At 32.4% G+C, this 26,786-nt stretch overlaps 1 protein-coding gene, 2 non-coding genes and 1 pseudogene across 4 annotated transcripts; 1 reads left to right on the plus strand and 3 right to left on the minus strand.

Annotated features, from left to right (window-relative positions):
* Window positions 1-3,779: 3,779 nt before the first annotated feature.
* LOC110638448 (cation/calcium exchanger 2) lies at window positions 3,780-6,272 on the plus strand. Of its 2 annotated transcripts, none has more exons than XM_021789010.2 (2): window positions 3,780-4,149; window positions 4,251-6,272. In XM_021789010.2, exon 2 carries the CDS (start codon window positions 4,439-4,441, stop codon window positions 6,140-6,142), a length of 1,704 nt encoding a protein of 567 aa, XP_021644702.2. In that variant the 5' UTR covers window positions 3,780-4,149; window positions 4,251-4,438; the 3' UTR covers window positions 6,143-6,272. The 2 variants fall into 2 exon arrangements, with proteins under 2 accessions (XP_021644702.2, XP_021644703.2); XM_021789011.2 differs by having other exon boundaries at window positions 3,780-4,054.
* A 5,204-nt stretch (window positions 6,273-11,476) lies between these two features.
* Window positions 11,477-11,583, minus strand: LOC131178896 (small nucleolar RNA R71). Its single transcript, XR_009147904.1, has one exon. It is a non-coding gene; the product is annotated as a small nucleolar RNA R71 (small nucleolar RNA).
* A 6,648-nt stretch (window positions 11,584-18,231) lies between these two features.
* LOC131178440 (cation/calcium exchanger 1-like) lies at window positions 18,232-20,013 on the minus strand (annotated as a pseudogene).
* Window positions 20,014-25,302: 5,289 nt separating this feature from the next.
* On the minus strand, window positions 25,303-25,407 carry LOC131178981 (small nucleolar RNA R71). Its single transcript, XR_009147988.1, has one exon. It is a non-coding gene; the product is annotated as a small nucleolar RNA R71 (small nucleolar RNA).
* Between the last annotated feature and the right edge of the window lie 1,379 nt (window positions 25,408-26,786).

The following is a 26,786-nucleotide window of genomic DNA, read 5'->3' on the forward strand; positions in this document are numbered from 1 at the left end:
TTTTGTAATTAAACTTTTATTTTTTTCATGTATAGTTGAAACTCATATAAAATATTTTGGTATTAATATAAATATTTGTAATTTGTGTTTATAAATGAAAATTTAGTATTTATTTATGATTTGTATATGATTATCATGTGAAATGAATGAATGACAAATAGAAGAATTTTTGAAATATGGTTGAGAAATATTGAGATTATGTTGATATAATGGAGTTTAAGAATGATGGGAAATGTATTAGAAGTGTTTTTCACAGGTTCCAAAGAACTGTTTTATTCATTTTTAATCAATACTCTGCCGGATTTTCTATAAAATTTTCGGAACCTCAAATGAATTTGTAATTTCAATAAATGACTTAAATTAGTCAAATTTCACAAATTGTATTTCATAACCATAAAGAAATAAATTAAGGAAGGATAAAAATAATTGAGATAAAATATAGTGTTCTGGTATACTGTATGACATATCTTGCTCGGCTGCACTGTAGACAGGTAAGGGGTGTCACAAATTAAGTATAATGACTTTAATTAATATAAGGACAATGTAGAAGACCTCTAAGAATATTTTTATGCTTTTTGAAGTGTTAAAAATAATTATTTAGACTATAGAGTAGTTAGGAACCTAAGCTAGAATTTGAAAGATTTGATCTAGATTAGATTTTTTGCAGGTCTCGGATGGACATTATAATTATTTTTGTGAGCCTGAGACCCTATGTGTTGTTACTTGTTATTGTGTTTTATTACAGGGGGGTTAGGTCTAATTATAGGGAAGACTCTGCTGAAATTTTGGCAAGACCTTAGAAATTATTCATGTTTCTTTAATTAAATTAATTAGTTAATTTTGTCAGTAAATTAATAGATATCATTGTCTCTGTATAGGTGATCGATGCTGGCTAACTTTTCTTCTCCCCAGCTGGATTAGCTGCAATCGAATCGATCAGTCTGTAAGTTAAATATTGATTATTTTTATAATTTCAATATTAAATATATATCTGACATGCTCATGTCTTTTATAAATATTTAATTATATACATAAATAGTTAATATATTAGGAGCATTTTAGTTGCTGCATATTTAATTATTGTTATTTGTTTGTAATTACAGCTCTGAGGATAATTTGGAGCTGGGTGTGTTATTTATATATGGTATATATGGATATGGAATGGACGGATAGTTGCGGTTTGAGCTAGTCTCGCTAGAACCCGGTCCTATAGATATGGAAAGTCGGGATGAGGCACAGCTTTGAGTTGATCTTGCTAACTCCTGCATTTGGATTTAAGAGACAGTTTAGCTTGAGTTGAGCTCCCTGGTAGAATTTGGATTGAGAGAGATGTATAAGGATCAACTCTCATATTTATGTATTGATGTGATACACTGGGTGTATGAGTAGTTCCAAATTATCTTATCGTGTGAATATTAAATAAATTATTGTTATATGTGATAGATGTACATTTCATGATAGGATTACACTAGTTTTAGATAGTATAGAAATAATATCTATAGTCAATATCTAAACTCTCTGAGTCGAACACTCGTTCCTGTTATTTTTTCTTAAGTTACAGGAGGAGTGGGTTTATTTTTGGAGTCTCACCTGTATTTTCCCCCATAAGTTATGATGTTTCTTAGTTTAATAGTTTTTATTGTGTCTATTTATTTGTTTCTTTATTTATCTATTTGTTTAATTACTAGAATTCCATTGTGATACTAGTTTATGAATATATTATATTAATTAATAAAAAAATTAATAATATTAAATTATTTATACATACTGTATACCATGATTGACCTAGATTTCCTTAATAGTAGATTTCTAATAGTTATTAATTGAATTAATTTAAATAAATTTATAATATTTTATTTTATTTTGATCATATGTTGAGCCTTAATTTTAATTTTAATTATGAATTTAAAAATAATACAATTTATAATGAATCTCAAAAGTTTTATTTCAACTTAAATTTTAGTGTTATTCAGTTCATAAAATAGAATCATGACAATATATTTATAATTTTTTTTTATTTTTCTTAATTTTTAATTAATTTCTTTCTTTGCTAAAACTATTTGTCTTATCATCAAAGATAATAACTTTCAGTTGAATAATATGATTTTAGCATATTATTTAAAAAATAAATAAATTTTCTGACACAAAGTTAAAATTTTAACTCTTTAATGTTATCTGGCTGATGGGATCTCTTAGATTGGACCCTGAGGAAGAGAGAAGATTGGGATCACACATTTTTCTTTGTTTTAACATATAATTATTATTTTTTTTTAATGAAACAATATCTTTTGGACAACGTTGAATTATTCCCCAATGTGAACACACGTGAAGCAATTGACTCATAATTAAGTGACATGAAATGCTTAACAACAACAATAACTTCTTTAATTTTTTTCAAATTAAATTTTTTATTACAATTTAAAATTTAATATTTAAGCACATGATAATTAAGAAAAATATCAACTAGACAAACATATAAATTTATCTATGTGTTAATCACATTTCTTAAGCTTATAAACTTAAAAAAAAATAAAGATTAAATTTTTATTTTAATACTTATAAATTAATTTAATTAAATATTTTATCATATTATATTTATTTAATTTTTAAAATTTTATCATATATTTTATTTAATATTATTTTTAATTATTTTAATAATAAATATACTTATGAATTATTTTTTATTAAAAAATTAATGACTAATGAATCATTTATAACACTCTAATTAAATACATAATTACTTAAAATTTTAAGTATTTATAGCTTCTAAGTATCTTATAAGCACCTGGTGTTTTATGAAATTTGACAACAAAATTTTAGTTAAATTTATGATTACCCACCTAGCTTAATAATTCTACTAAAAAAATCTCAACATAACATATAATTTAAAAAATAAAAAATAAAAACTAACTTGTTAATCAAATTATTAACAATGATATTTGAAAATTTCCTGACATAATTTGTTACAAGTTAGTCATTAAAAATGAGAATTGATAGTCGTATTAAAAATATAAAGCCATTATATTATTTTAAATCATACATGGTCTTTTTTAATTGTATTTATACTATAAAGATATTATAGGTTACCTTCTTATAAAAGAATATTTAGAAAAAAATAATTAATAATTATTTTAAAAAAATAAATTTTAATTTAATTTGAATATAATTATTCAAAAATTTAACATAAATGTAAATTACAATTTATTATATTTAATCAAATAATATAATTTAAAAATATTAATTAATAAAAAATGTTAAATTAAATTATTAAAATAAAATAATAAATAATTTGTGCAACAACTCAGTCATTTGATTTTGTGAGCAACATGAGAAATTTTTGGGTGTGATTCGAAATATTTTTTCCCTGAATTAAATTATATAATAAAGGGCATGTATATGCTAATGAGTCTTGATTTTATAATTTTTAAATTATTTTTATTTATTATACTAATTAAAATTTTTAATTTTATTGATAAATACCTTAAAATTATTCATTCTAAATGCCTCGAATCAATGTAAAGAATGTACTCGTTAATATTGATATGTGAAAATTAATAAGAAAATACTCTTAATTATAAACATTGAAAAAATTTTATACTTAAATTATAAAATTTTAAAATTTAAATTCCAGCTGAATCCAGTAAAAATAAAATGTATGAAGGGAACTTTATCCATGATATTGAGATGGAGAAAGAAAAAAATGGAGTGTGATGAGATAGAGTTGAGTACATGAATTGCATGGCTACCGAAAGGCAATAATAATTACTATTTTTTTATGGGGTTAGGTGTAGACCATTACTCAATGCTAGTCTGATGAGAGATTACTAGCCCTGATCCATTTGGGGATTTGGGTGCTTCTCTTCTCTCGTGCCATGGAAAATTTTACGAGTGCCGGGAGCATGACAGCGTTGATGTTCATGTTACAGGGACATACACCCAACTGCCACGTAGACCCCCTCTCTCTACTTAAATATAATCGCGTTTCTTTTCAAGTTGGTTCATGCTTCAATTCAACCATGAGGCTTGTGAACCAGGGGGGTTCCTCAGCTGAGATGTGAGAACATTTTCCAGTTCATACACTGTATAAAGTTACTCAATTTCTTCATATTCTGTCCAAGATTCTTTGCTTAGTCTGCTCAACTATCCAGCGTATTAGTTTCTATCTTTTCCAATATTTTAGCCCACACAAGATTTTTTTTTTTTATCAATCCCAGTTTTCTTATTTTTGATTTAGTTTTCTTGTTTTGCAGGCAAAAGGATTTTGCTTTAATTGACTTCTGCTAATGGGTTGCTTCTTCTCTGTCTTTCTTTCTGATTTGGTTGAGTCCAAAGTTGATCTTCATCTACTAGTAGCTTGATATCCCATTTACCCAGTTCCTGAATCATGATTTAGAATTATATTGTTATGATTCAGAGAGAATTTGATTGATTTCCTTTAATGGGTATCTTGGTTTCTGTATCTAAGAACAAAAGATATACCATTTTCTTGAATATATCATTTCTGCTAGTGGCATGCCTATTCTTGATTATACAGTTCAATTCTGCTCGATTTCTTGTTCTTACCAGCTCACAACCGTCCAATGACAATAGCCAACAGCAACAAGATTGCACAGTGCTGGAAAGTCTAGAAGACTACCGAGCCAAGTGCCATTACCTTACATCACATATTGATCCATGTGTCTCAGAAGGTTATATTGACTATCTTTACCTTTTCTATTGCAATTTTGGAAGAATTCCTCTTTTGGGCCATTGTGTTCTATTTCTCTGGCTTCTAGTGTTGTTCTATCTGTTGGGGAACACAGCCTCTGAATACTTCTGTTCTTCCCTTGAAAATTTATCAAATTTATTGAAATTGTCACCTACAATTGCTGGGGTCACTCTCGTTTCTCTTGGAAATGGTGCCCCAGATGTCTTTTCCAGTTTAGTATCCTTTATGGGTAGTGGGACTGGTGATATTGGCTTTAATACAGTGCTAGGTGGTGCTTCCTTTATCACCTGTGTTGTGGTTGGAATCATGAGCATTCTGGTGAAGCAAAAGAAGATCAGGGTTAACAAAGTTGCTTTTGTTAGAGATGTTTGCTTCTTGCTTTTAGTTCTTGCATCCTTAAGTTTCATTTTGCTTCATGGAGAAATCAATATTTGGGGTGCAATGGGATTTTTGTCCATGTACATTTTCTATGTGGCTGTTGTTTACTCCACGGAGATCCATTGGAGTAGAGGTGAGAAAGATGCTAGTTCAAGCTTGAGCATACCTATTTTAAGCAGCATGGGAAAAAGAGAGGTAAATTTTATGGAGGAAGGTGCTTTAGAGTGTGGTGCTGAGGAAGTAGAAATCAAGAAGTGTTGCTTTTGTTTAAGATTACCTGCTCCTTGTCGTTTGCTTCTTACCATGCTTGAGATGCCTCTTTACTTGCCTAGGAGATTGACAATTCCTGTTGTTTGTGAAAAGAGATGGTCTAAGCCAATTGCAGTTGCTTCAGTGACACTTGCTCCAGTTCTGTTATCAGTTCTTTGGAATCCTCAGGATGAGGATGCTGGTTTCATGAATGGTGTAGTAGCATGTGGAATTATGCTCTTGTTTGGGATGATATTGGGGATTGTTGCATATACTAGAACTGAGAATTCAAGCCCACCAAAGAAGTGCTTGTTTCCCTGGCTGGCAGGAGGGTTCTTAATGAGTGTGATTTGGAGTTATATCATAGCACAGGAATTAGTAGCCTTGTTAATTTCCCTGGGATATATATTTCAAGTAAGTCCTTCGATTCTTGGGCTAATAGTTCTTGCCTGGGGCAATTCACTGGGGGATCTGATAACCAATTTGACCATGGCATTGAATGGAAGCCCTGAAGGTGCACAAGTAGCTATCTCAGGGTGTTATGCAGGTCCCATTTTCAACATCCTTTTTGGTTTGGGTTTGTCTCTTGTTAGCTCAACCTGGCATCAATACCCATCTTATGTTGTGATCCCAAGAGATCCATATCTATTGGAGACATTATGCTTTCTGGTGGCTAGTTTGCTCTGGGCACTAGTTGTCTTACCATGTAGAAACATGATGCTTGATGGGGTATTGGGTGCAGGGCTTCTGGCTGCATACGTAATTTCTGTGTCTGTGAGAATAATTCAAGCACTTTGGTTTTTCTAATTTCAAGTTACTTATACCTAGCCCTGGCAACTGGGCTTGGAAACCATGCAACTTACATCCTACTAACCAGCTTCTTTGTACGGTATAGTTGATTTGAAGCAATAAACTTATTTGCTATTTGCTTTCAGTATATTTTCTTCAAGAAATAATCATTGTTTAGCCTTTACAATGAACTTGATTACTGAGATTTTGTTAAAGCATTAGGTTGAATACTGCCTGAAAAAGGGGAAAGATTAGAATCCCATCTTTTTGTGGAAGAAAACAGTCAGAAAAATGAAAGAAAAAGACTTGGTAAAGGTTGGATAAAGCAGCTAATGAAACTGGCCAAACAACAATAATTGAGAGAACAAGAAAATGATCTACCGATATGATAATGGTTCCCAGCTAGAAGAAAATTTAATAGTCCAAAGGGCACTGGTCAGCACTCATCATCACAGTGAAAATTCTCACAACCATCAGATGAAAATGAAAAATGGAATGCTTGGACGTTCTTACAACCATCAGATAAGAACGAAAATGAATGTGCACACGTTCTCACAAAATCAACTCCTCCAAATCATTTGTATGAACGTACCAAAGAAAATAGAAACCAAGGGTTCTTAGCTCTCTTTTTGTGATACAGTTAGCTCTGACTAACTGGGACTCAGAACTGGAGACCTAACAACTCTGGAGATAAATTTGAGATCTCATAGTTCTTGAGACAACTTCAGCCTCAAAAATTCCAGAAATGAGAATAAGAAAATGATAGAAAAGAATGATTGCGAAGAAGATGGATTTTCAAGGAGAAGGAGTCGACTTTTAGTTGTCACTCTTTGGCAGAATGCTATATTGGCGAACAACAAAGTTCGGACCCAGCTGGATGGTCGCATTTTCAATTGTTTGTAGCATCACATGGCCAGCGCACTTGATCTACATTCTACTCCTTTGCTCTAGTGTTTAGAGACGTAAATCTTTTGGCTTTTGCTAGCTTAAACATTAATTGAAAATGGGCATTAGATGCATTTAAGGAAACTAAAATAGAGTTTACTCTAGCCTCCAAAATACTTATCAAATCTAAATCTAACCAATTAGTTCAATTTCAGTTCTTGTTCTTAAATTACTTTTTTAAATAGTATTTAAAATGATTTTTCTTTTTAAATTTTTTTTTTACCCAAAACCTAATGCCAAATGGAGCCTTGTATATTTTGATAATAAATTCATGGAAAAATAATAAGAAGTGAAGGTTGTTTAATGAAGCTAGTCTTTCGTTTTTAAGGTGGGAGCCCAATCAATAATTAATCCACTCATAATGGAGCAAATTGGGCTAAAAATTTATGAATCCAAAATTTTAAAACCAAAGCCATCCATTTCAATCCCTCTCAGGTTTCTCACATATAGAAATCTCTCCTTTTGTTTTTCCCCATGTGTTCTTTACACCCTCAACTAGAGCTTAAGGTTCCTGAATTGCAAGCCTCAAGGTAATCAAGGTGACAACTTGTAACACAATTCCATAGATATTTGTGGAGGATGACATTGGCATCTCATAGGAAGTGGTCCAAGTGGTAGTCATTTTACTTGAAAAAAAGGCCCAACAAATCTTTCCTCTAGCAAAATTATTGCATTCTACTCTATTAGTAATAGGGCAATTTGGTAGACATTCCAAAGAATAGATGTGCCCCCATCTCCATGTCTGTTCAGTCATTTGTCAATTTCTGGCATATATCCCATCAAATGTATGCATTCCAGCGTTTTTATATTTATAAGTTCTATTTTGTGTTAAATGTAGAGAGTGAGATAAATATCTAAACTTAACATCTTATTGTGATAGCCAAATGTAGTCTTTTTACCTTTTTCCTTTCCCTTTTTTTATGAGAAGATGGGAAAGGCGACGTAAGAATTCCTAGCTCATACATATTTGGATAGATATATTCTACTATTCTACGTAATAGATAAAAATTTAAATAAATAATAATAATAATTGATATATTTAACTCAAAATCTGAATTGTTATATTTATACCCGAATTTCCATGAATCTAGTTTGGGTAATAGGTTGGATTCAGATAAAATTTATGGACAAACTATAAAAATTAATTTTGGTGGAATGGGTTTGCTGAAGTTGCAAAAGTATTTTGTATGTCTTAATTTTAAAAAATTAAAACAACAGTATGATAACATTTTTAACTTTTAAAAAACTTTTCAATTCAACAAATATAAATGGCATTTAGAAACTCATTTAAAATCCTTGATAGATATTGTTTCGGTCCATGAAAAATTTTTATGGGTTTAAAAACAGGAAATAAATGGATCAGAGATCCATCAAGTATGAACCCGGTGAGAACCTTTCGACTCTCAAGTTAAAACAAGTATGAGAGAATAATGTATTAAATTGATTAGGAAGAAAGAACATACCTCCATAGATTGTCTGATCTCTTTATATAGGATATAGACAATGGTTAGTCATGGTAAATTAATTATGTAATTATATGGATATTATTAGCTAGCATAATTATAGGATTATATTTTTATTTATAGTGCATAATTATAAACATTGCTATATTTGACAATTCTACAAAGATTACTTATCTTTAATCAAAATTTTTTCCTTTTATTGAGTGGGTCTTACAGTGGTTGAACCGACTAAATGAATCTTATGGCTGAACCATTAAATATGATTATGCTCATGAGCTACCCGAAAACCCAAGTTACAAAGTCAAATATATATATATATATATATATATATATATATATATATATTGAGGGGCTATATCATTAATCCTCCTTCGAGTATGAATTTTTTGTTATACTTAGACAATAAAGTTTTGACCATCAAATTACAATTTTTTGAGTGTGGACCATTACCTTGAATTTGATAATGGTGGACTATCACTTTAGGTGGACTTACATTTTCATTTATTTTGCCTTGCGGACTATTACCTTGAGTAGGCTACGCATTGATAAGTGCATAATTTATTAATTTTACTCCCATTACATTTATGGTTTCTAGTGTGTTTTTATGCATAATTCAGTTGATTAAAGTATATTTATCATTCAGGCATATTTTTAGATAGTTGTTGGAATAATTGTGTTAAATAAAGAAATTTTTAGCATTTGACCTTTGCTGTATTTTTCAGGTGTTTCTAAAGTTTTGGATCTCCAAATTGAGTGCTGTTTAATCCATTGAAAAGCTAAGATAGAGCACTACAAATGATAAAAGGGACCAAAGCCCAAATCAGTCTCCAAGGTTGATAAAATGAGCTATGGATCTATTGCAAAAGCCCAGACTTGATGTGTCACGATCAGTTTCAGTATTTATTTTGTATCTGGAGTTCCAGACGTCTAAATGAAGCAATCCTAGGCCCAATTGAACCTTAAGAGCCACCTCTACAAATTCTATGAAGGGCTGGAAGCGAGATAAGGCCATTTTAATTGTCAAAAACAGCAATAAAGTCGTCATTATGGACTGGATACTCTGTCAAAACCAGTCTCGATTTTTGAGCCATAACTTGGGCTGTAGAGCTCAGATTTGGGCAAATGAGTACCCCTTGGAAAGCTAAGAAGTAGGGTTACATCTTTCCTGAAGAAGGAAGAAACATATTAGAAAGGGAAGTGGCTGAAAAATGGCAGTGATTGCAGAGTTACGAATCTATCTCTTTTGAATTTCAAAACTTTTTCAAGTTTGATTCTTATCTTTGGGATTAGATTTTTCAATTATAAAGCCATCTTTGGGCAGCAGCCAAAATACAACATCCAACCAGACCTTCGAACACCATAGAAGACCTTCATTCTCCATTCTCTTTTTAGATTTCTTTTTTATTTTTCTTTAATTTTCTGTAAGCCATGAACATGAGTGGCTAAGTTCTTAATTCAGTTCAAGGGATTCAAGTTCTTTTGCATGATTTGTGAGACCAAGTTCTTAATTTAATTTATGTCTTTTGAATATCTATTATTTTCTGATTTCATTGTCTTTGATCTAGTGAATGATTTGCTAAAAAGACCTATTAGTTAATTGTTTGATGTGATCAATTGCTAGTTCATCTTCATAATCCGTAATTGTTGTGTAAGATTGAACATGAGTAGCAATTAGGTTTTATTGATTATGATCCTAGTTTTTTATAATAACCTAAGGAAACAATAGGATAAATTAAATGATTTATGCTTCGTAAATTATTGTTCAGCTTAACTACTTCCTATTCTTAAAGCAGTTATTAATTTGATGAGGATTGCTTAATACCAATTCAGTTAATAATTAGAGTCAACAAGAGTGCTGGGCTCGAATTGATGAGTATAGGGAAGTTAGGGATTTTAATTCGCTGTTTGGTAAATCTACGTTAAGTATTCAATAAGAGATAATTGTATTTCTTTTGTCTATGATCAAATCAATGCATTGGAATGCAAATTACCTTAGACTGAAGTTTGTTTAATTTGAGAGTTTCATATTTAATTTTAGTTCTTAATTTCTGATTTTTAATTTCTGATGGATTCGACAGCTACCAAGAATTTTAGTGCCATTGCCGGGGACTGAAATTTTTTGGATTTCATATTTTTAGTGTTAGGATATTCTATTATTAATTTTGTTTTTGAGTTGTTGCTGTTTTCAGGTTTTCAAAAAAAAAAATACGGTGTTACTATTCATCGACAGATTTTTGGTTGAATTAGGAGGGCGGCCCATACCTATTTTGAAGGAAACGACGTTCTGATCAAGACCAATCAATCTATAGTATTCCTTGGCCCCAACCTCTTGAGGCCAAATTCCATCGTTTTCTAGGGTTTTGTGGCATTTTTTTGTTTTTACTTTGATTTCTTTTTGTTTATGACAAGAACTTCTCAATCTGGTGAGTTGATCTTTAATCCAAAATTAGAAAAAACAGCTAAACATTTGAGAAAATTAGCTAAGCAAGCTAGGCAGATTTCGAGTACATCTGAAGGAGTCCAATCTCCAAGGGAATTAAGTTCAGATTCGAATTCAGATTCAAATTCCGAAAACAAAACCATGGCTACTAGAACTTTGAAAGAGTTGGCTGCTCCTGATCTAAACTTACAACCTTTGTGTATTCAATACCCTGCTTTAAATGTTACTTTTGAGTTAAAATCTGGACTAATCCATTTGTTGCCTAAGTTTCATGGCCTTGTAGGTGAGGATCCACATAAGCATTTAAAGGAATTTCATGTTGTGTGTTCCAGCATGAAACCTCAAGGAGTTTCAGAGGATCAAATCAAGCTTCGGACTTTCCCTTTCTTCTTGGAAGGCGCAGCTAAGGATTGGTTGTATTACCTTCCTTCTGGATCTGTCAACTCATGGAATGGGATGAAGCAAATATTTTTGGAGAAATATTTTTCTGCTTCCCGTGCTGCCAACATAAGAAAAGAAATTTGTGGCATCCTGTAGTACAATGGAGAGAGTTTTTATGAGTATTGGGAATGATTCAAGAAGTTGTGTGCAAGTTATCCCCATCATCAAATAAGTGAGCAGCTTCTGAATATTTTTATGAGAAACTTCTACCAATGGACCACAGTATGATAGATGCTGCTAGTAGAGGAGCTTTGGTTGACAAGACACCAGAAGAGGCAAGAAGGCTGATTGCTAACATGGCAGTAAATTCTCAACAGTTTGGAATGAGAATGGATCACACATCTAAGAAGGTTAATGAGGTAAGTACATTTAACCTTGAGAAACAGATTTCTGATTTAACTTCTTTGGTGAGGCAGTTAGTTGTAGGGAATATGCAAACTGTTAAGGTATGTGGAATTTGTTCGGGTTCGGGTTATGCCACTGACATTTGTCCTGCATTGCAAGAGGACGAATCAATGTAACATGCTAATGCAGTAGGAAATTATAGACAGCCATAACGCAGGTATGATCCCTTTTCTAGTACTTATAATCCAGGATGGCGAGATCATCCCAATCTGAGTTATGGGAATCAACCGGTGCAAAATCGATACCAGCAACAAAGACCATAAGTGAATCAACCACCTCCACCTCCCTCAAATCAAGGTATGTCACTTGATGAAATTGTTAAGGCTTTGGCTAACAATACCCAACAGTTTCAACAGGAGACCAGAAATAGCATTCAAAACATAGAGAGGCAGATTGGTCAGTTAGCCTCATCTATGAGTAAGCTTGAAGCTCAAGGTTCTGGAAAGCTTCCATCACAAACAGTAATGAACCTCAGAGAAAATGTGAGTGCTATAGTTGCAGACTGGGAAAAAAAGTTAATAATCAGACTCCACATGAGCCAATGAAAAAGAAGAAGCAAGAAGCGAAAGAGTATGAAGTTCCTGAAGTTGAGGTAAATACTGAACCTAAACTGAATAAGGTTAATAATTATGTTCTTCCTCCATTCCCATGCAGGTTGGCTAAGACTAAGAAAGAAGAATAAGAGAAAGAAATTTTGGAGACTTTCAGGAAGGTAGACGTTAATATACCTTTACTTGATGTGATCAAACAAGTTCCCAGGTATGTTAAATTCCTTAAGGAACTATGCACTACAAAGCGCAAGTTGAGGAATAATGAGAAGATCAGTATGGGGGAAAATGTGTCAGCATTAATTCAGCGAAAATTACCCCCTAAGTGCAAGGATCCAGGTTCGTTTTCTATTCCCTGCAAAATAGGTGATTCTAGATTTGAAGGTGCAATGGCAGATTTAGGAGCATCTATTAATGTTATGTCAAATTCAGTTTTTCAAACTTTAAATTTGGGTCCTTTGAAAGAAACCAGTGTCATTATTCAGTTAGCTGATCATTCTAATGCTTACCCATTGGGAGTAGTTGAGGATGTGTTGGTGCAGGTTGGAGAATTGATTTTTCCTGCAGATTTTTACATTCTAGATATGGAGGATAATGCTCTCACATCAAAGTTAGCTTTGATTTTATTTGGAAGACATTTCTTAAAAACTGCCAAGATAAAAATTGATGCGGATGAGGGTACCTTAACTATGGAGTTTGATGGAGAGAGTGTCAAATTTAATATCTTTGATGCCATAAAGTATCCTGCTGATAATCATTCTGTCTTTTCTATTAATGTTGTTGATACATTTGTGCAGGATATTTTTGAGTTAAGCATGGAGGATGAGTTAGAAAGAAAATCACAATTGCATGAATTAGAGAAAATTCGCCTTAAGGCTTATGAGAGTTCTAGGACCTATAAAAAAAAGACAAAGGCATTCCATGACAAACTAATTCTCAGGAAGCAGTTTGTGGTTGGACAAAAAGTTTATTGTATAATTCCAGATTGAAGCTGATGCTTGGTAAGTTGTATTCTCGTTAGATTGTACCCTTTGTTGTTACTAATTTGTTTCCTTATGGTGCAGTTGAAATTCAAAGTTTACGAACTAACAAAGTGTTCAAGGTCAACGGTCATAGACTCAAGCCATTTTATGAGGGGTTTCAGGAGCCTACAGTGGAGGAGCTCAAATTGAATAACCCAATTCAGTGGATTAAGGAGCTTTGCCATATCGAGCTAACGACGATAAACAAAAGTGCTTCTTGGGAGGCAACCCATGGGTGGCTTGCTAGCCACAATCAGATTTGTTTTCTTTCCCTCATCTTATTTTATTTTCTAGGATTCTTTTTTTTCTTTTTCTTTTGCATTTGGGCTTTAGATTGGGGACAATGTAAGTTTTAAGTGTGGGAGAGGAAAAATTTATTGCTGTAATTTTTGAAAAAAAAAAATAAATAAATCGTTCTCATAAGCTTAATTCATGATTCTATATTAACTCTCGGAGAGAAGTGCTTTGTCCTTGAAATAACTTTTCTACTTTAGGTTGAATTTTTGAGATTTTATGCAAGGTTATAGTAACTTTAATGATGGATTTTCCCTCTTCTCCATACCATAGAGCAAATTTTTTTTCATACATAAATCATTTAGGCTTGATTTAATGGTGAAATGATTAGTTATGTGTGCTTTAAATTAGTGTCATGTATATTTTAGAACTTTGTTCAATCTATCAGGGCACTTTATAATATGTAGATGCATAAATTGGGGGAAATAAAAGGCTAAACTTGAAAAATGCTCCTCTATTTAGTTAAACAAAGTAACCAGGGGTCTTCATGAACTCCATGTTGATTCTCAGGCCAAAATCTAGCTAGGTTATGAGCAAGGTACTTTTGTGAAGGTGACGGTTAAAAAAAAAAAAAAAAAGTAACTATGACGAGAGAGAAGTACCAATTTCAAATAAAAAAAAGAGCCCATTTCTATCTCCCCTAATATTTGCAAAGAGCTATAATTGTTGTGCCTTGATAAATTAGCCTTGTGTTTTGGTGTGTATTGATTTAAAATCTTATGGAACTTTAATTATGTGAGCTTAATTGATTTCAAACCTTTTGTTTTGTGTTGGAAATTGTTGATATATTGGTATAGTGTTGATGGAATTTGTTGTGATGGTTATTACCTTACTTATCTCTTCTTTCAAACTTTTAATCTTTTGTTAGAGAATGTTGTGATAGGGTGAAGTTAAGTGAACTTCTAAGTGGAGTTGATTGAGAGTTTAAGTCATGCTTGAGGACAAGCATGGAATAAGTGTGGGAGAATTTGATAAGTGCATAATTTATTAATTTTACTCCCATTACATTTAGTCTTTCTAGTGTGTTTTTATGCATAATTTAGTTAATTAAAGTATATTTATCATTTAGGCAGATTTTTAGATAGTTGTTGGAATAATTGTGTTAAATGGAGAAATTTTCAGTATTTGACATTTACTGTATTTTTTAGGTGTTTCTAAAGTTGTGGATTTCCAAATTGAGTGTTGTTTAATCCATTGAAAAGCTAAGATGGAGCACTACAAATGATAAAGAGGGACCAAAGCCCAAATCAGTCTCCAAGGTTGATAAAATGAGCTATGGATCTATTGCAAAAGTCCACACTTGATGTGTCACGACTAGTTTCAGTATTTATTTTGTATCTGGAGTTCCAGACGTCCAAAATGAAGCAAGCCTAGGCCCAATTGAACCTTAAGAGCCACCTCTACAAATTCTATGAAGGGTTGCAAGCGAGATAAGGCCATTTTAATTGTCAAAAAAGGCAATGAAGTCGTTATTATGGGTTGGATACTCTGTCAGAATCAGTCTCGGTTTTTTAGCCATAACTTGGCCTGTAGACCTCAGATTTGGGCAAATGAGTACCCGTTGGAAAGCTAAGAAGTAGAGCTACAACTTTCCTGAAGAAGACAGAGACAGATTCGAAAGGAAAGTGGCTGAAAAATGACAGTGATTACAAAGCTGCGAATCTATTTCTTTTGAATTTTTTCAAGTTTGGTTCTTATCTTTGGGATTAGGTTTTTCAATTATAAAGCCAACTTTGGGCAACAGCAGAAATACAACATCCAACTAGACCTTCGACCACCATAGAAGACCTTCATTCTCCATTCTCTTTTTAGATTTATTCTTTATTTTTCTTTAATTTTCTGTAAGCCATGAACATGAGTGGCTAAGTTCTTAATTAAGTTCAAGAGATTTAAGTTCTTTTGTATGATTTGTGAAACCAGGTTCTTAATTTAATTTATGTCTTTTGAATATCTATTGTTTTCTGATTTCATTGTCTTTGATCTATTGAATGATTTGCTAAAAATGCCTATTAGTTAATTATTTGATGTGATCAATTGCTAGTTCATCTTCATAATCTGTAATTGTTGTGTAAGATTGAACATGAGTAGCAATTAGGTTTTATTAATTATGATCACCGTTTTCGATAATAACCTAAGAAAATAATATGGTGAATTAAATGTTTTATGCTTCATAAATTATTGTTCAGCTTAACTACTTTCTATTCTTAAAACAGTTATTAATTTAATGAGGATTGCTTAATACCAATTCAGTTAATAATTAGAGTCAACAGGAGTGCTGGGCTCGAATTGATAAGTATAGGGAAGTTAGGGATTTTACCTCGCTGTTTGGTAAATCTACGTTAAGTATTCAATAAGAGATAATTGTATTTCTTTTGTCTATGATCAAATCAATGCATTGGAATGCGAATTACCTTGGACTGAAGTTTGTTTACTTTGAGAGTTTCATATTTAATTTTAGTTCTTAATTTCTGATTTTTAATTTATTCTTTGGACTGTGAATTACCCCCCAACCTTTGTTTCTTTTTTTATTACACAAGTGCACGAAATTTAATAATTCAATCTCTAGGATTCGATATGGATTTACCACTTACTGCATAAAATATTTCATAACTGTTAATTTCAGTTAATTTAATTTCTAGTGGATTCGACAGCTACCAAGCACTTTTATTTTTTAGCCCTTGCGGACCATCGTCGTGAATGGGCTAAGTGTCTTTAGTTTATTTAGCCTGGTAGACTATCGTTGTTAATGGGCTAAGCACCCTTAGTTTATTAGCTTAGTAGACTATCGCCGTAGATGGGCTAAGCACTCTCAGTTTATTTTTAGCTTGGTAGATTATTGCCTTGATAATGACAAATTATCAACTTGGAGCTATTGGCTTTTTTGAAATTATCTGCAAAAATAATGCTTGTACAAACATTTTTGTAAAGATATTTCATATAATGCATATTGTAGATTTATCCAAGATTTCTCAATAAATAATATTATAAATGGAATGTATAATATATAATTCCAAGGGATTTACCAACCGATTTTAATAAAAAATAAAGGCTTTTAAGTTTAAAGAATATTTGAGACTGATATGTTATTCATAAACATATATTCATATATACATGGGTAACTAGGAGTTAAATAGAAATCAAAAGCAATGCTAGATCATGGAAATTAGAGCGATAAATTCTAAATTCAGGTGTCTCCAATTACCATTCATCTTGAAGATAAATTTGGACTATACTTTAATCTAATGAAGCTTATGCTATTGCCCCCAAAATAATTCTAAAAATTAATTTTTAAAATCATATAATTTTTTCAAGTCCCATTAAACTAAAATACAATCATAATTTCTATTTGTTTAAAGTCAAGCAATGAATTTAATTTTGTTAATAATAGAATTCTGTATCAAGAAAATTGACTAAAATTCATGTCACGTTGATTGGAAGAATTATAGATAATTTTCAACAAAACACAATAATGACCCAAAATACAAAACTGAAGTTGTAGCGATGGACTTATTAATTGTAGCTCTTTTATAGCTATTAGTATAAATCAAGACTGTTTTTTTACCATAGAAATATTGATAATTTTGTAAAATAAACAAAAATTATTAAATAAGAATTTTTATAAACTCAAATAATTTGAAAGTTTTACAATTTTGCAATGATCTTTGATTAAACTATTAAAAATACTTCATAGCAACTAAAAATGTGATAGTTTTTTTATTTTTAATGTCAAATTTTTATAAAATAAAATATAAAAATATCGTCTGAAATACATAAGTTATATATAGGCACGCAATAACAAAAAAGAAAGAGGGATACAATGATAAAGTATTTATACGTACTACAAGAATAATGTCATTGATTGATCATCCAATAGGATATAAAGCCCTCAGGCAAAATTAAAATAAAACTCATGTGACTGTAAATAAATTTTTTAGATTATACCTGAGTAAACTTAAAAATTTCTTGAGCATAATTAAAAATTTTTTGGCTTGGTTGTTGTAAATCACAAGTTATCCTCTAACTTAGTTCATTCTCACATTTTGAGTTCATAATACAAAGAATATAAGAAAGAGACATGGCTTCTTGTGTCATTTTCCACAGACAGCGCCACTATTGCGGTTTATGAAAATTATTTGTAGGTATGAACCTGCAAAATAAAAAATAAATGGGTCAGAGGTTCACTAGGTATAGACCCGGTGAGGACTCTCCGATACTAAAGTTGGAGCTAGTATGAGATAATACTGTATTAAATTGATTAAGGAGAAAGAACATACATCCACAGATGATTTGATCTATTTATATGGGATATAGACAATGGTTAGTTATGGTAAGTCAACTACATAATTATATGGATATTATTAGCTAGCATAATCATAAGATTATATTTTATTTATTATGTAAAATTATAGACATTGTTATATTTGACAATCATACCAAAATTATTTATTAAATATATTGAGGAGCTATATTAAATATTATTTAATTCATATAATACAATGCATCACAAATGAAGTACAAGGCTAAATGTATTTCCAAAAGTGCCCTTGTCCTAGGTATTTAAGGAAATCCAATGAAGTTTCGAAACTCCAAGAGCCCTGACCAGCCTGAGGGAGAGAGCAGAAATATATAGCTAGGAGACCAACCCCAAGAGACTTATCTAGCATCATGTTTTTTCTGGGAAAAATCACAAGGGCCCAAAGCAAGCCTGCCATAAAAAACCCTAAAGTCTCGTACAGAGAAGGATCTCTTGTGATCACAAAAGAAAATGGGTACTTGGACCATGATGATATAACAAATGACAAGCCCAAACCCAACAATGTGTTGAACATTGGACCAGCATAGCAGCCTGATACAGCAACTTGGGCACCATCTTCCCCACCATTCATTGCCATAGCCACATTGGATATCAAATCTCCCAGTGAAATTCCCCAAGCCAGTACAGTGAGTCCAAGAACTGAAGGGTTAATCCCAAATATAAATCCTTGCGAAACCAACACAGAGACCAGCTCCTCAGCTATAATATAATTCCAAGTTACACTCATCACAAACCCAGCTGCCAGCCACAGGAACAGGCACTTGGTTGGCGGGCTAGACTTCTTAGCGGTGACAAATGCAAGATTGCCAAGAACCATCCTATGAGCCCTGCTGTCATGTAGATTACTAGGCTGCTTCTAGAACCCAAATTTTTTTCCCTTTGGGTAGCCCTCCCAATACAAGTGGTGCCAATGTCACAGAAGTAACTGCATGGGTCTTACTTCTTAGACCATCTCTCTTCACTAGCAACAGGTATGGTCAATCTTCTTGGCAAGTACAGAGGTAGCTCCAAAACATTTAAAAACCTACCCAAGTAGTAACAAAAAGATGAATAAAGGCAGAAACATATTGGACTTTGTTCCTAATTTTCAAGATTGGTTTTGTCCACCGAATTGGGCTTTTCATCATCAACATAACCAAGTAATGTTATACCCATCTTCACAACATCCCCCTGGCTTTCAGTGATGAAATTTTTTGAAGATGAAGAATTGGTTAATGAGTTCACTCTCTCTTCTTTTTTAACAGGAAAGTGCAAGAGGTAAACCACACAGACATAAAAGAAGTATATAGATAGGAAAGAAATGGCAGCCCACAAGGTGATTTTCCCTACAACAATAATCAAAAGAAGAGAACAAAGAGACAAAAGAAAGAAGGAAACATTTCTAATGAAGCTAGATTTATCTACTGAAATCTCCTGAGGACTTATTAATGTACTTATAATACCAACCACAACACTAGACACAAAAAATGCTCCACCCAAAATACTATTTAGGCCAACATCAGCATTGCTAGACCTAGTGAATGAAATAATACTCGCAAAAACATCAGGAGCACCATTGCCCAGAGAAAGAAGGGTGACACCAGCAATAGTTGGAGAGAGCTTCAAGATTTTGGACAAGTTCTCTAAGGAGGAGCAGAAATATTCTGCAGCTGTATTACCTAACAGATAGAATAGAACAGCAAGCCACAGTAAAAAAATAGCATGACCAAGTGCAGGAAGTTGGCCACAAGTGCAATAAAAGATTTGAAGATAGTTTATATACCCTTTGGGCCTGCACCCAATATGAGACTTGAGATACATACACTTGGATTTGGAATCTGTATGGTCATGAAGTCCAGTGCAGCCATTGCTCTTTATCAATTCTAGAAGTGTTAAAGAATGGCTTGTGTCTGCTTCATAGTTAGATTGCTCAAGAAAATATGAGATTGTGATATAGAAAATAAAGAGGAAAAGAAAGGAAATATTGAGGAAAAGAGTAAGTTTCTTGGGCTGAGATTTGGAGATGAAACTTGCCATTCAAAAAGAAGCTTGGAAAGAAGGAGGGTTACAGGTGCAGATATTAAGACGTGAAGTCTATAAATTTGAGGAACTTCTGGCGGGGAATTGGCAGTATTTTGGCCGGGTTATAAGGGCTAATATCTATTGAATAGGAGCTTAAAAAATGGGGTACAAAGAGAGTACAAAAAATTTCCTCCGGTTTTGGACAAATAGTGTACAGAAACAGAAAGAGATGTATCAAATGCGAACTCAAATCCACCATGCTAAGACAGGACACAATGTCATTGCTTCACTAGTTCTAAAAGAAATATCAAATGCGAACTTAAATATCAAACACATGGCAGAGATATGTAAATTAGTGCGAAAGAGGCCTCCTATGAAATATCATACCATTTGTTAGGATTAGAGGGAAAAAAGAAATGATGAGTATTATATCTCGCATAGGTTTAGGTAAAAATTAAAATGATGAGCATAGTACATTTTGCAAGAAATATCACACTGACCCTAGTGTAGATTTTTAGCTACATATGCAGTGACTAGCTAGTTTCTAAAGGGCCTACATGGTCACTGTAAATTCCATGGACTTCTGTGTATATATGATTTGTACGCTTATAGTCTCCATTGGCGAAACCTCAGTCTTTCTGGATGTTGATTCTCAAAGTTGCACCCATTTAAATGTACTTCTAATAAGAACATTCTAGGAAACTTCCTTGCAAGTAGGAGAAGAATAGAAGGCATTAACAAAATCTTCCTTAGCATACTTTCAGAAAAAATATGTAGTTAATGAGACCCATCAATCACATTGAAGCTTTCTTTTCTTATCTAACTTCAGAGGATCATCATCAGTAAATATCTAAAGATAATATGATGCTCTCCTCTAAGAACCACACTTTTGGGAGGACATTACCAAGCCCTGAAATGAAGGATTCTCGTTCTTTAACATAGAATTCTCGAATCTTGATTATAACACAACCATGATGCCAAATTTAATTCATGTAGCACAGATTATAATATTCTAAACAAGATCATTTGTCAAGCTTCATTTTTAACCTTAAACGTTTGATATAAATGTTTAAAAAAACTATTGGATTGCCTTTTCTTTCTTTCCAAGCAATTGGGTTGTGTCAAAATCACAAAATTCCATTCCCTTTCTATTTTTCTGCAGCAAAAAGATGGTTTGAGCCTTCCATAAGTGGGATTCACTAGAAGTCACAAATGGAATGAGCTTCAAGAGTCCAATTTAATCAAATTTTGCCTTGGATTGCAAATTTGGACCCCAATATTTGGATGTTTTTAACGCAAAGTTTGCATATTCAAAGCATCATTTGCTAACCATGATTTCAATTAGATCACTTGTTAAACTTATTGTAATCTCTCTCTCTAAATAAGAAAATTATTGATTTTTTCTTTTCAATTGATTTGGCTTTATTTGGAATTTGAATTCAAGACCTCAAACTCATGAAAATGTTTTTAATAAAACCAAATCAAATCTCATTAGTGGACAATTATTGATTAGTTCCGCTCAATTTAGCAATTGGATTATGTGCATTATATTGATTATCGTTTCTGCTACGTTCAAACTCTCTAGACCATCTACTTGAAATTTGGTTTAATCTGGGAAAATATGTCATGGAAACCCAACTCCACAGAAAAGAACATCTTGGATGATTCCGGATCGAGGGTCTCAAGAACACCAACTTTCTTGCATCAAAACATCACATTTTTCAATATTGCTCTTATCATGCTTAGTGAGAAAGCTTTCCCGTTACTCATTTTTTCCCTTTTTCTTTCGGGTGAAGGCATCAAACAGCAACATAAAGAACGGAAAAAGGAACCTTCAAGAATTCTTGTTCATGCATGACAATGATCTTCTGCAATTGAAACACTTACGAATAAAAAAAGTTGTGGTCAAGAGCCCTAATTTTCTTTTCAAGGCATCAGATAGAGGAAGAGCTAGTCATATAATAATTCATTCATAGTTTTGCAATCTGTTTCATTTCACTTTTTAGGGGGGAAAAATCACATGATTTACATATAAAAGAATTAAGCTTTTGAGTATCATTAAAATTAATATATTATTTAATTGAGTAAAGATATGACTATATAGCTTTGACTATATATTTAAAATAAATATAAAATAAAAATAAATATAAAGAATAAATAATAAGATATTAATGTATATAAATAAATTTTTATAGAATGAATATTATCTTAATGATATTTGTGTAAATTGTTATCATCTTCTTCTAATGCATTGATTATCAAAATATCATTCAGTAGGTTTGGGAGAAAATCTTGATTGGACATTGTATTTTTTATTTACATTAGGAGGTGTTTGATTTGATTTTTGATGTGTGATATTAATGTATATAGTTTAGAATTATAAATTTTAGTTTTTCCGATATTAATTAAATTATAATTATTATTATAATTTTTTTTATGATAAAGAATTAAGCACATGATTTTATAATTATAATGAAAAATGAAAAGGTTGATTTGATTTATATAATTTATAACTACGAGAATTAGTTTTCCTAATTAATTAAATTATAATTATTATCATAATTTTTTTTTTATTTAATACCTCATAGGTCAATTAGGTATTATCAATTGATGTTGTAAAATAAATAGGGAAGTAGGAACAAAATGAAAATAAGAAAAAAAATCTAATAAAACAACACTTGTCATTTAGTGAAGTTTATTTTGAGACTAGCTTTATTATATTTATTATTTATATAAATATAGACGCTCCAATCCCATTGGCCTTTTAGGATCTCACTTTACGACCTTGCTGGGTTGTACAGGGTTTCAACTTGATCCCAGCTTCTAATTTACGGAAGGGTTAATCACTGAGTAATCAAATTCTTATCCAATTTGAAATTATAATTTATACTTCAAAAAACGGTAGTTATTAACAAAGTAAAATTTACTTTCTAAAAAAAATTATTGTAGAAATTTTGATGCATACATTTTGCATAGTCATTTAGATCTAATTTCATAGCCATTTTATTCTATTATTAGTTATTTTTAACTAATTTCATTAGTTAATTAGTTAGTTTTTCATAATTGTCAATTTTAGATTAATTTATAATTTTTACTTTGTTTTGTAGGAAAAATGGTGTTTTTGAAGGACTGAAGAGAAAGTTTGCTATTCAGGAGTGACTTCTACAGCTAAAGATATCAAAAACAAGTTTTCAAGCTGAAATATGCATTGACCAAATTGTGCATAACTTGCCGCATAAGCTATGCAGATCTGCATAAGGAGAAAAATCACTGTTCCAGAACCAACCGAAATGTGCATAAGGAGACTGCATAGCTTATGCACATTCACGCCTCCCTTATGCACTCTCACGAAATTGTGCATAACCTATGCACCAAGTCATGCAGTTTCGCATAAGTGAACCAGAATCGTAAAATCGCATAAGGGACTGCATAACTTATGCGATCCACTTATCTGATCCATAAAGGTTTCATTAATAAGCTGGCAGAAGATTCCCTCAGAAAATTCCTCCTAGAACACACCATTTTAGGGCTCCATGTCAGAAAATGCTATAAAAAGGACCCTTATCCCATTTTAGGGAGGAGACAAGGAGCAGAAAAGGAAAGGAGAAGGGAGGCAGAATTTGAAGAGTCACTTTCACCTTCCACACCATTTTCAACCAAGATTTGCAGATTTCTTTCTTCCCTTATATTTTTCTACACTTCTAGTGTTTAATTTCTTATTCCTTAGCTTAGATTAAAGCTTTATTTCCATTTAAACTCAATATATCTTGTAAGCATTATGGATAGTGAGTAGTTTTATATTAGATTCTGGAGTAAGGGTTGTAATATTTAAGATATTTTGTGGATTTTGATTGGGTAATCCATATTTTGTGGTCTTAATGAGTTTTATTCATTTCTTGTGTGCTTAATGACATGCTTAGTGTAGGATCCCATTAAGTGATGCTCTTAATCCATGGTTGAAGCATCGAAAGGAGAAGGCCTTGTGATAGATAATCAAGAAATTGGACTTAATTAACTTAGACCTAGAAATAGGCTAAGGATTAAGAGGATTCACAGATTAATTAAAGAACTTAATGGGTCTTAATTAACTCTAAGTCCACGAAAGTAGGATTAGATTGATTAAGGCACTCTTTGTCTCACTCGAAAGGGAATTCAAAGGATTTAAGAATTAATCTCCTTAAAACCCATAAGTTTCATAAAATTGGATAACCGATCTAAAATCCCAAAATAGCTCGGATATGAAATCCCGAACTCCGGAATCGCCTTTTTACCATTGTTAATTTCTAATCGAATTTAATTGCTTGCCATTTTAAAATCTTGCCATATTTCAACTTGCTTCTTTCAATTTGATGCAATTTTAGTTTAATTAATACATTGTTGGATAGATTATTAATTTTGCTCATATAGATTTCATACTCAAATACCCATCAATTTGTTACCTTAATTTCAAGAATAGTTCAATTTAGTCAACTTTTTATATCAAAAATTCAATCATTAACACAACTCCTCGTGGGAACGATATCTTTTCTATACTACTTGAACGACCCGTGCACTTGCGGTAGGGCCACACCAAGTTTTTGGCGCCGTTGCCGGGGAGTTGTTTGTTTAAGATTGAATTCTTGATTATTTTAGTTGTTTATAGTTTTATTTTTTGTTATCTTTTCATTTTGTGTTTGTTTGTTCTTTTTCAGGTACTTTTAATCTTTTATGAGAAGAGCTAGAAGCACAAGTGACACATCCTTATTGTTCAATCCTGAAATTGAGAAATTTTGTAAAGCCAACAAGAAAGAAACCAGAAAAAGAAAAGAAGCCTTGAGAGAAACTGAATTAGAAGCAGGCATGGCTGATGAAAGAATTAGAATTGGTGTTGGTAATGCTGGAAATGATAGAAACAATAAAAATATAGCCCATGGTGAAGAGGTAGTAAATGCTAATCTGCCTAGGGGAAGTATGATGGATCATGCTTTTCCTCGTTTTGATGACTTGAGAGAGAGCATAGCAAGACCAAGAATTGATGCAAATAGCTACAAGATGGATTTTGGAGTTCTTCAAATGATTCAAAATTCTCAATTTGGAGGACATCCTTCTGAAAATCCACACACACATCTGAAGAAGTTTGCTATGATTTGTGATATGCAAAAACAACCTGGAGTGTCTGATGATGCAGCAAGATTGAAGCTATTCCCATTCTCTTTGAAAGATAGAGCATTGGATTGGCTTGATTCTTTACCTCACAACTCCATCACAAATTGGGAGCAACTCACTGATGCATTTCTTGCACAATATTTTCCACTGAAAAACTCAAGAACCGAGGAATCAAATGACTTTTCGGACAAGAGAAGATGAAACTCTTTATGAGTCATGGATGAGATGGAAGGAATTAGAGAGACAATGCCCACATCATGCCATTCGAAATGGATGATAAACTGAATTTTTACACTAATGTCACTCCAGCAATCAGAGGGATTATTGATGCTCAAACAGGAGGAGAATTTATTATGAAGCATGAAGATGAAGCTTATGAGCTATTGGAGAAAATTGCAAAGAATACTCATCTTTGGAGTAGTCCAAGAGGACCAACTCCAACTCAAAAAAGGCAAGCTGCTGGAATGTATGATCTTGATCCATTCAACATGATTAATGCAAAGTTTGATGCACTTACTAATGTTTTGGCTAAGAAGATGGAAGACTTGAGTATGTTGGTTAGTTCATCATCATCAGCTGAAAGTTCACAACAAGTTGCTTATGCAGAGGGAACTACCAGCTGTGGAGTAGACTATGGAGAGCAAGCAGCATATGTTGGTAATTATGGAAACAAGCAAATGGGGAATCCTTATTCTCAAACTTACAATCCAACTTGGAGGAATCATCCCAACTTTTCATGGGGAAATCAGCAAAGTCAAGTTCCAAATCAGAATTTTCAACCACAACAAAGAAGAAGGAGTTCCATATCAGCAAAATAGGCAACCATTGCCTAATTTTCAGCAGAAAAATATGAATCCTCCACCAAAACAGCAAGAACAAAGTTCCACCACAGAAGCTTTATTGCAACAGATTCTTGCTAACCAAAATAAGCATGATGAGGAGATGAGAGAGATGAAAGCAAGGCTAGAACAAGTGCAAACACATAATGAATCTTTGGAAAATCAGATTGCACAACAAGCATCTTCCTCAAGTGCCAAGTCTTTTGGAAAGCTTCCAAGTCAACCAGAAAACCCAAGAGAGCAGTGTCAAGCTATTACTTTAAGAAGTGGGAAAGTTATAAATGATGAGAAGAGTGAAAACAGTGAGAAGAGAGAAAATGAGAAAGAAACTGATGAGAGTGAAAAACAAGAGAATGCAGAAAAATGTAAAGAGGAAGTTGAAGAAAAGGAAGAGAAGTATATACCTCCTGAGCCCTACAAGCCACAACTTCCCTTTCCACAAAGATTTCACGAAGCCAAGCTTGATAAGCAATTTGGGAAGTTCTTAGAGGTCTTGAAGAAGCTTTACATAAATGTGCCGTTTGTTGATGCTCTTTCACAAATGCCCTCTTATGCCAAATTCTTGAAAGAAATTCTCTCAAATAAGAGGAAACTTGAAGACCATGAGACTGTAGCTTTGACAGAAGAATGTAGTGCTATCATTCAAAGGAAACTTCCCCCAAAGCTCAAGGATCCAGGGAGTTTTTCAATTCCATGCCACATTGGGGAATCATGTTCTACAAAAGCTTTATGTGATCTAGGGGCTAGTGTTAGCCTTATGCCCCTCTCCATTTATGAAAAGCTCAATATGGGAGATCTTAAGCC

This window comes from Hevea brasiliensis, chromosome 3 (assembly GCF_030052815.1).
Source record: "Hevea brasiliensis isolate MT/VB/25A 57/8 chromosome 3, ASM3005281v1, whole genome shotgun sequence".
Lineage (NCBI taxonomy): Eukaryota > Viridiplantae > Streptophyta > Magnoliopsida > Malpighiales > Euphorbiaceae > Hevea > Hevea brasiliensis.

Bases quoted from the DNA above. Each gene is read 5' to 3' on its own strand.
- LOC110638448 (XM_021789010.2), top strand. From the start codon at position 4,439: ATGGGTATCTTGGTTTCTGTATCTAAGAACAAAAGATATACCATTTTC.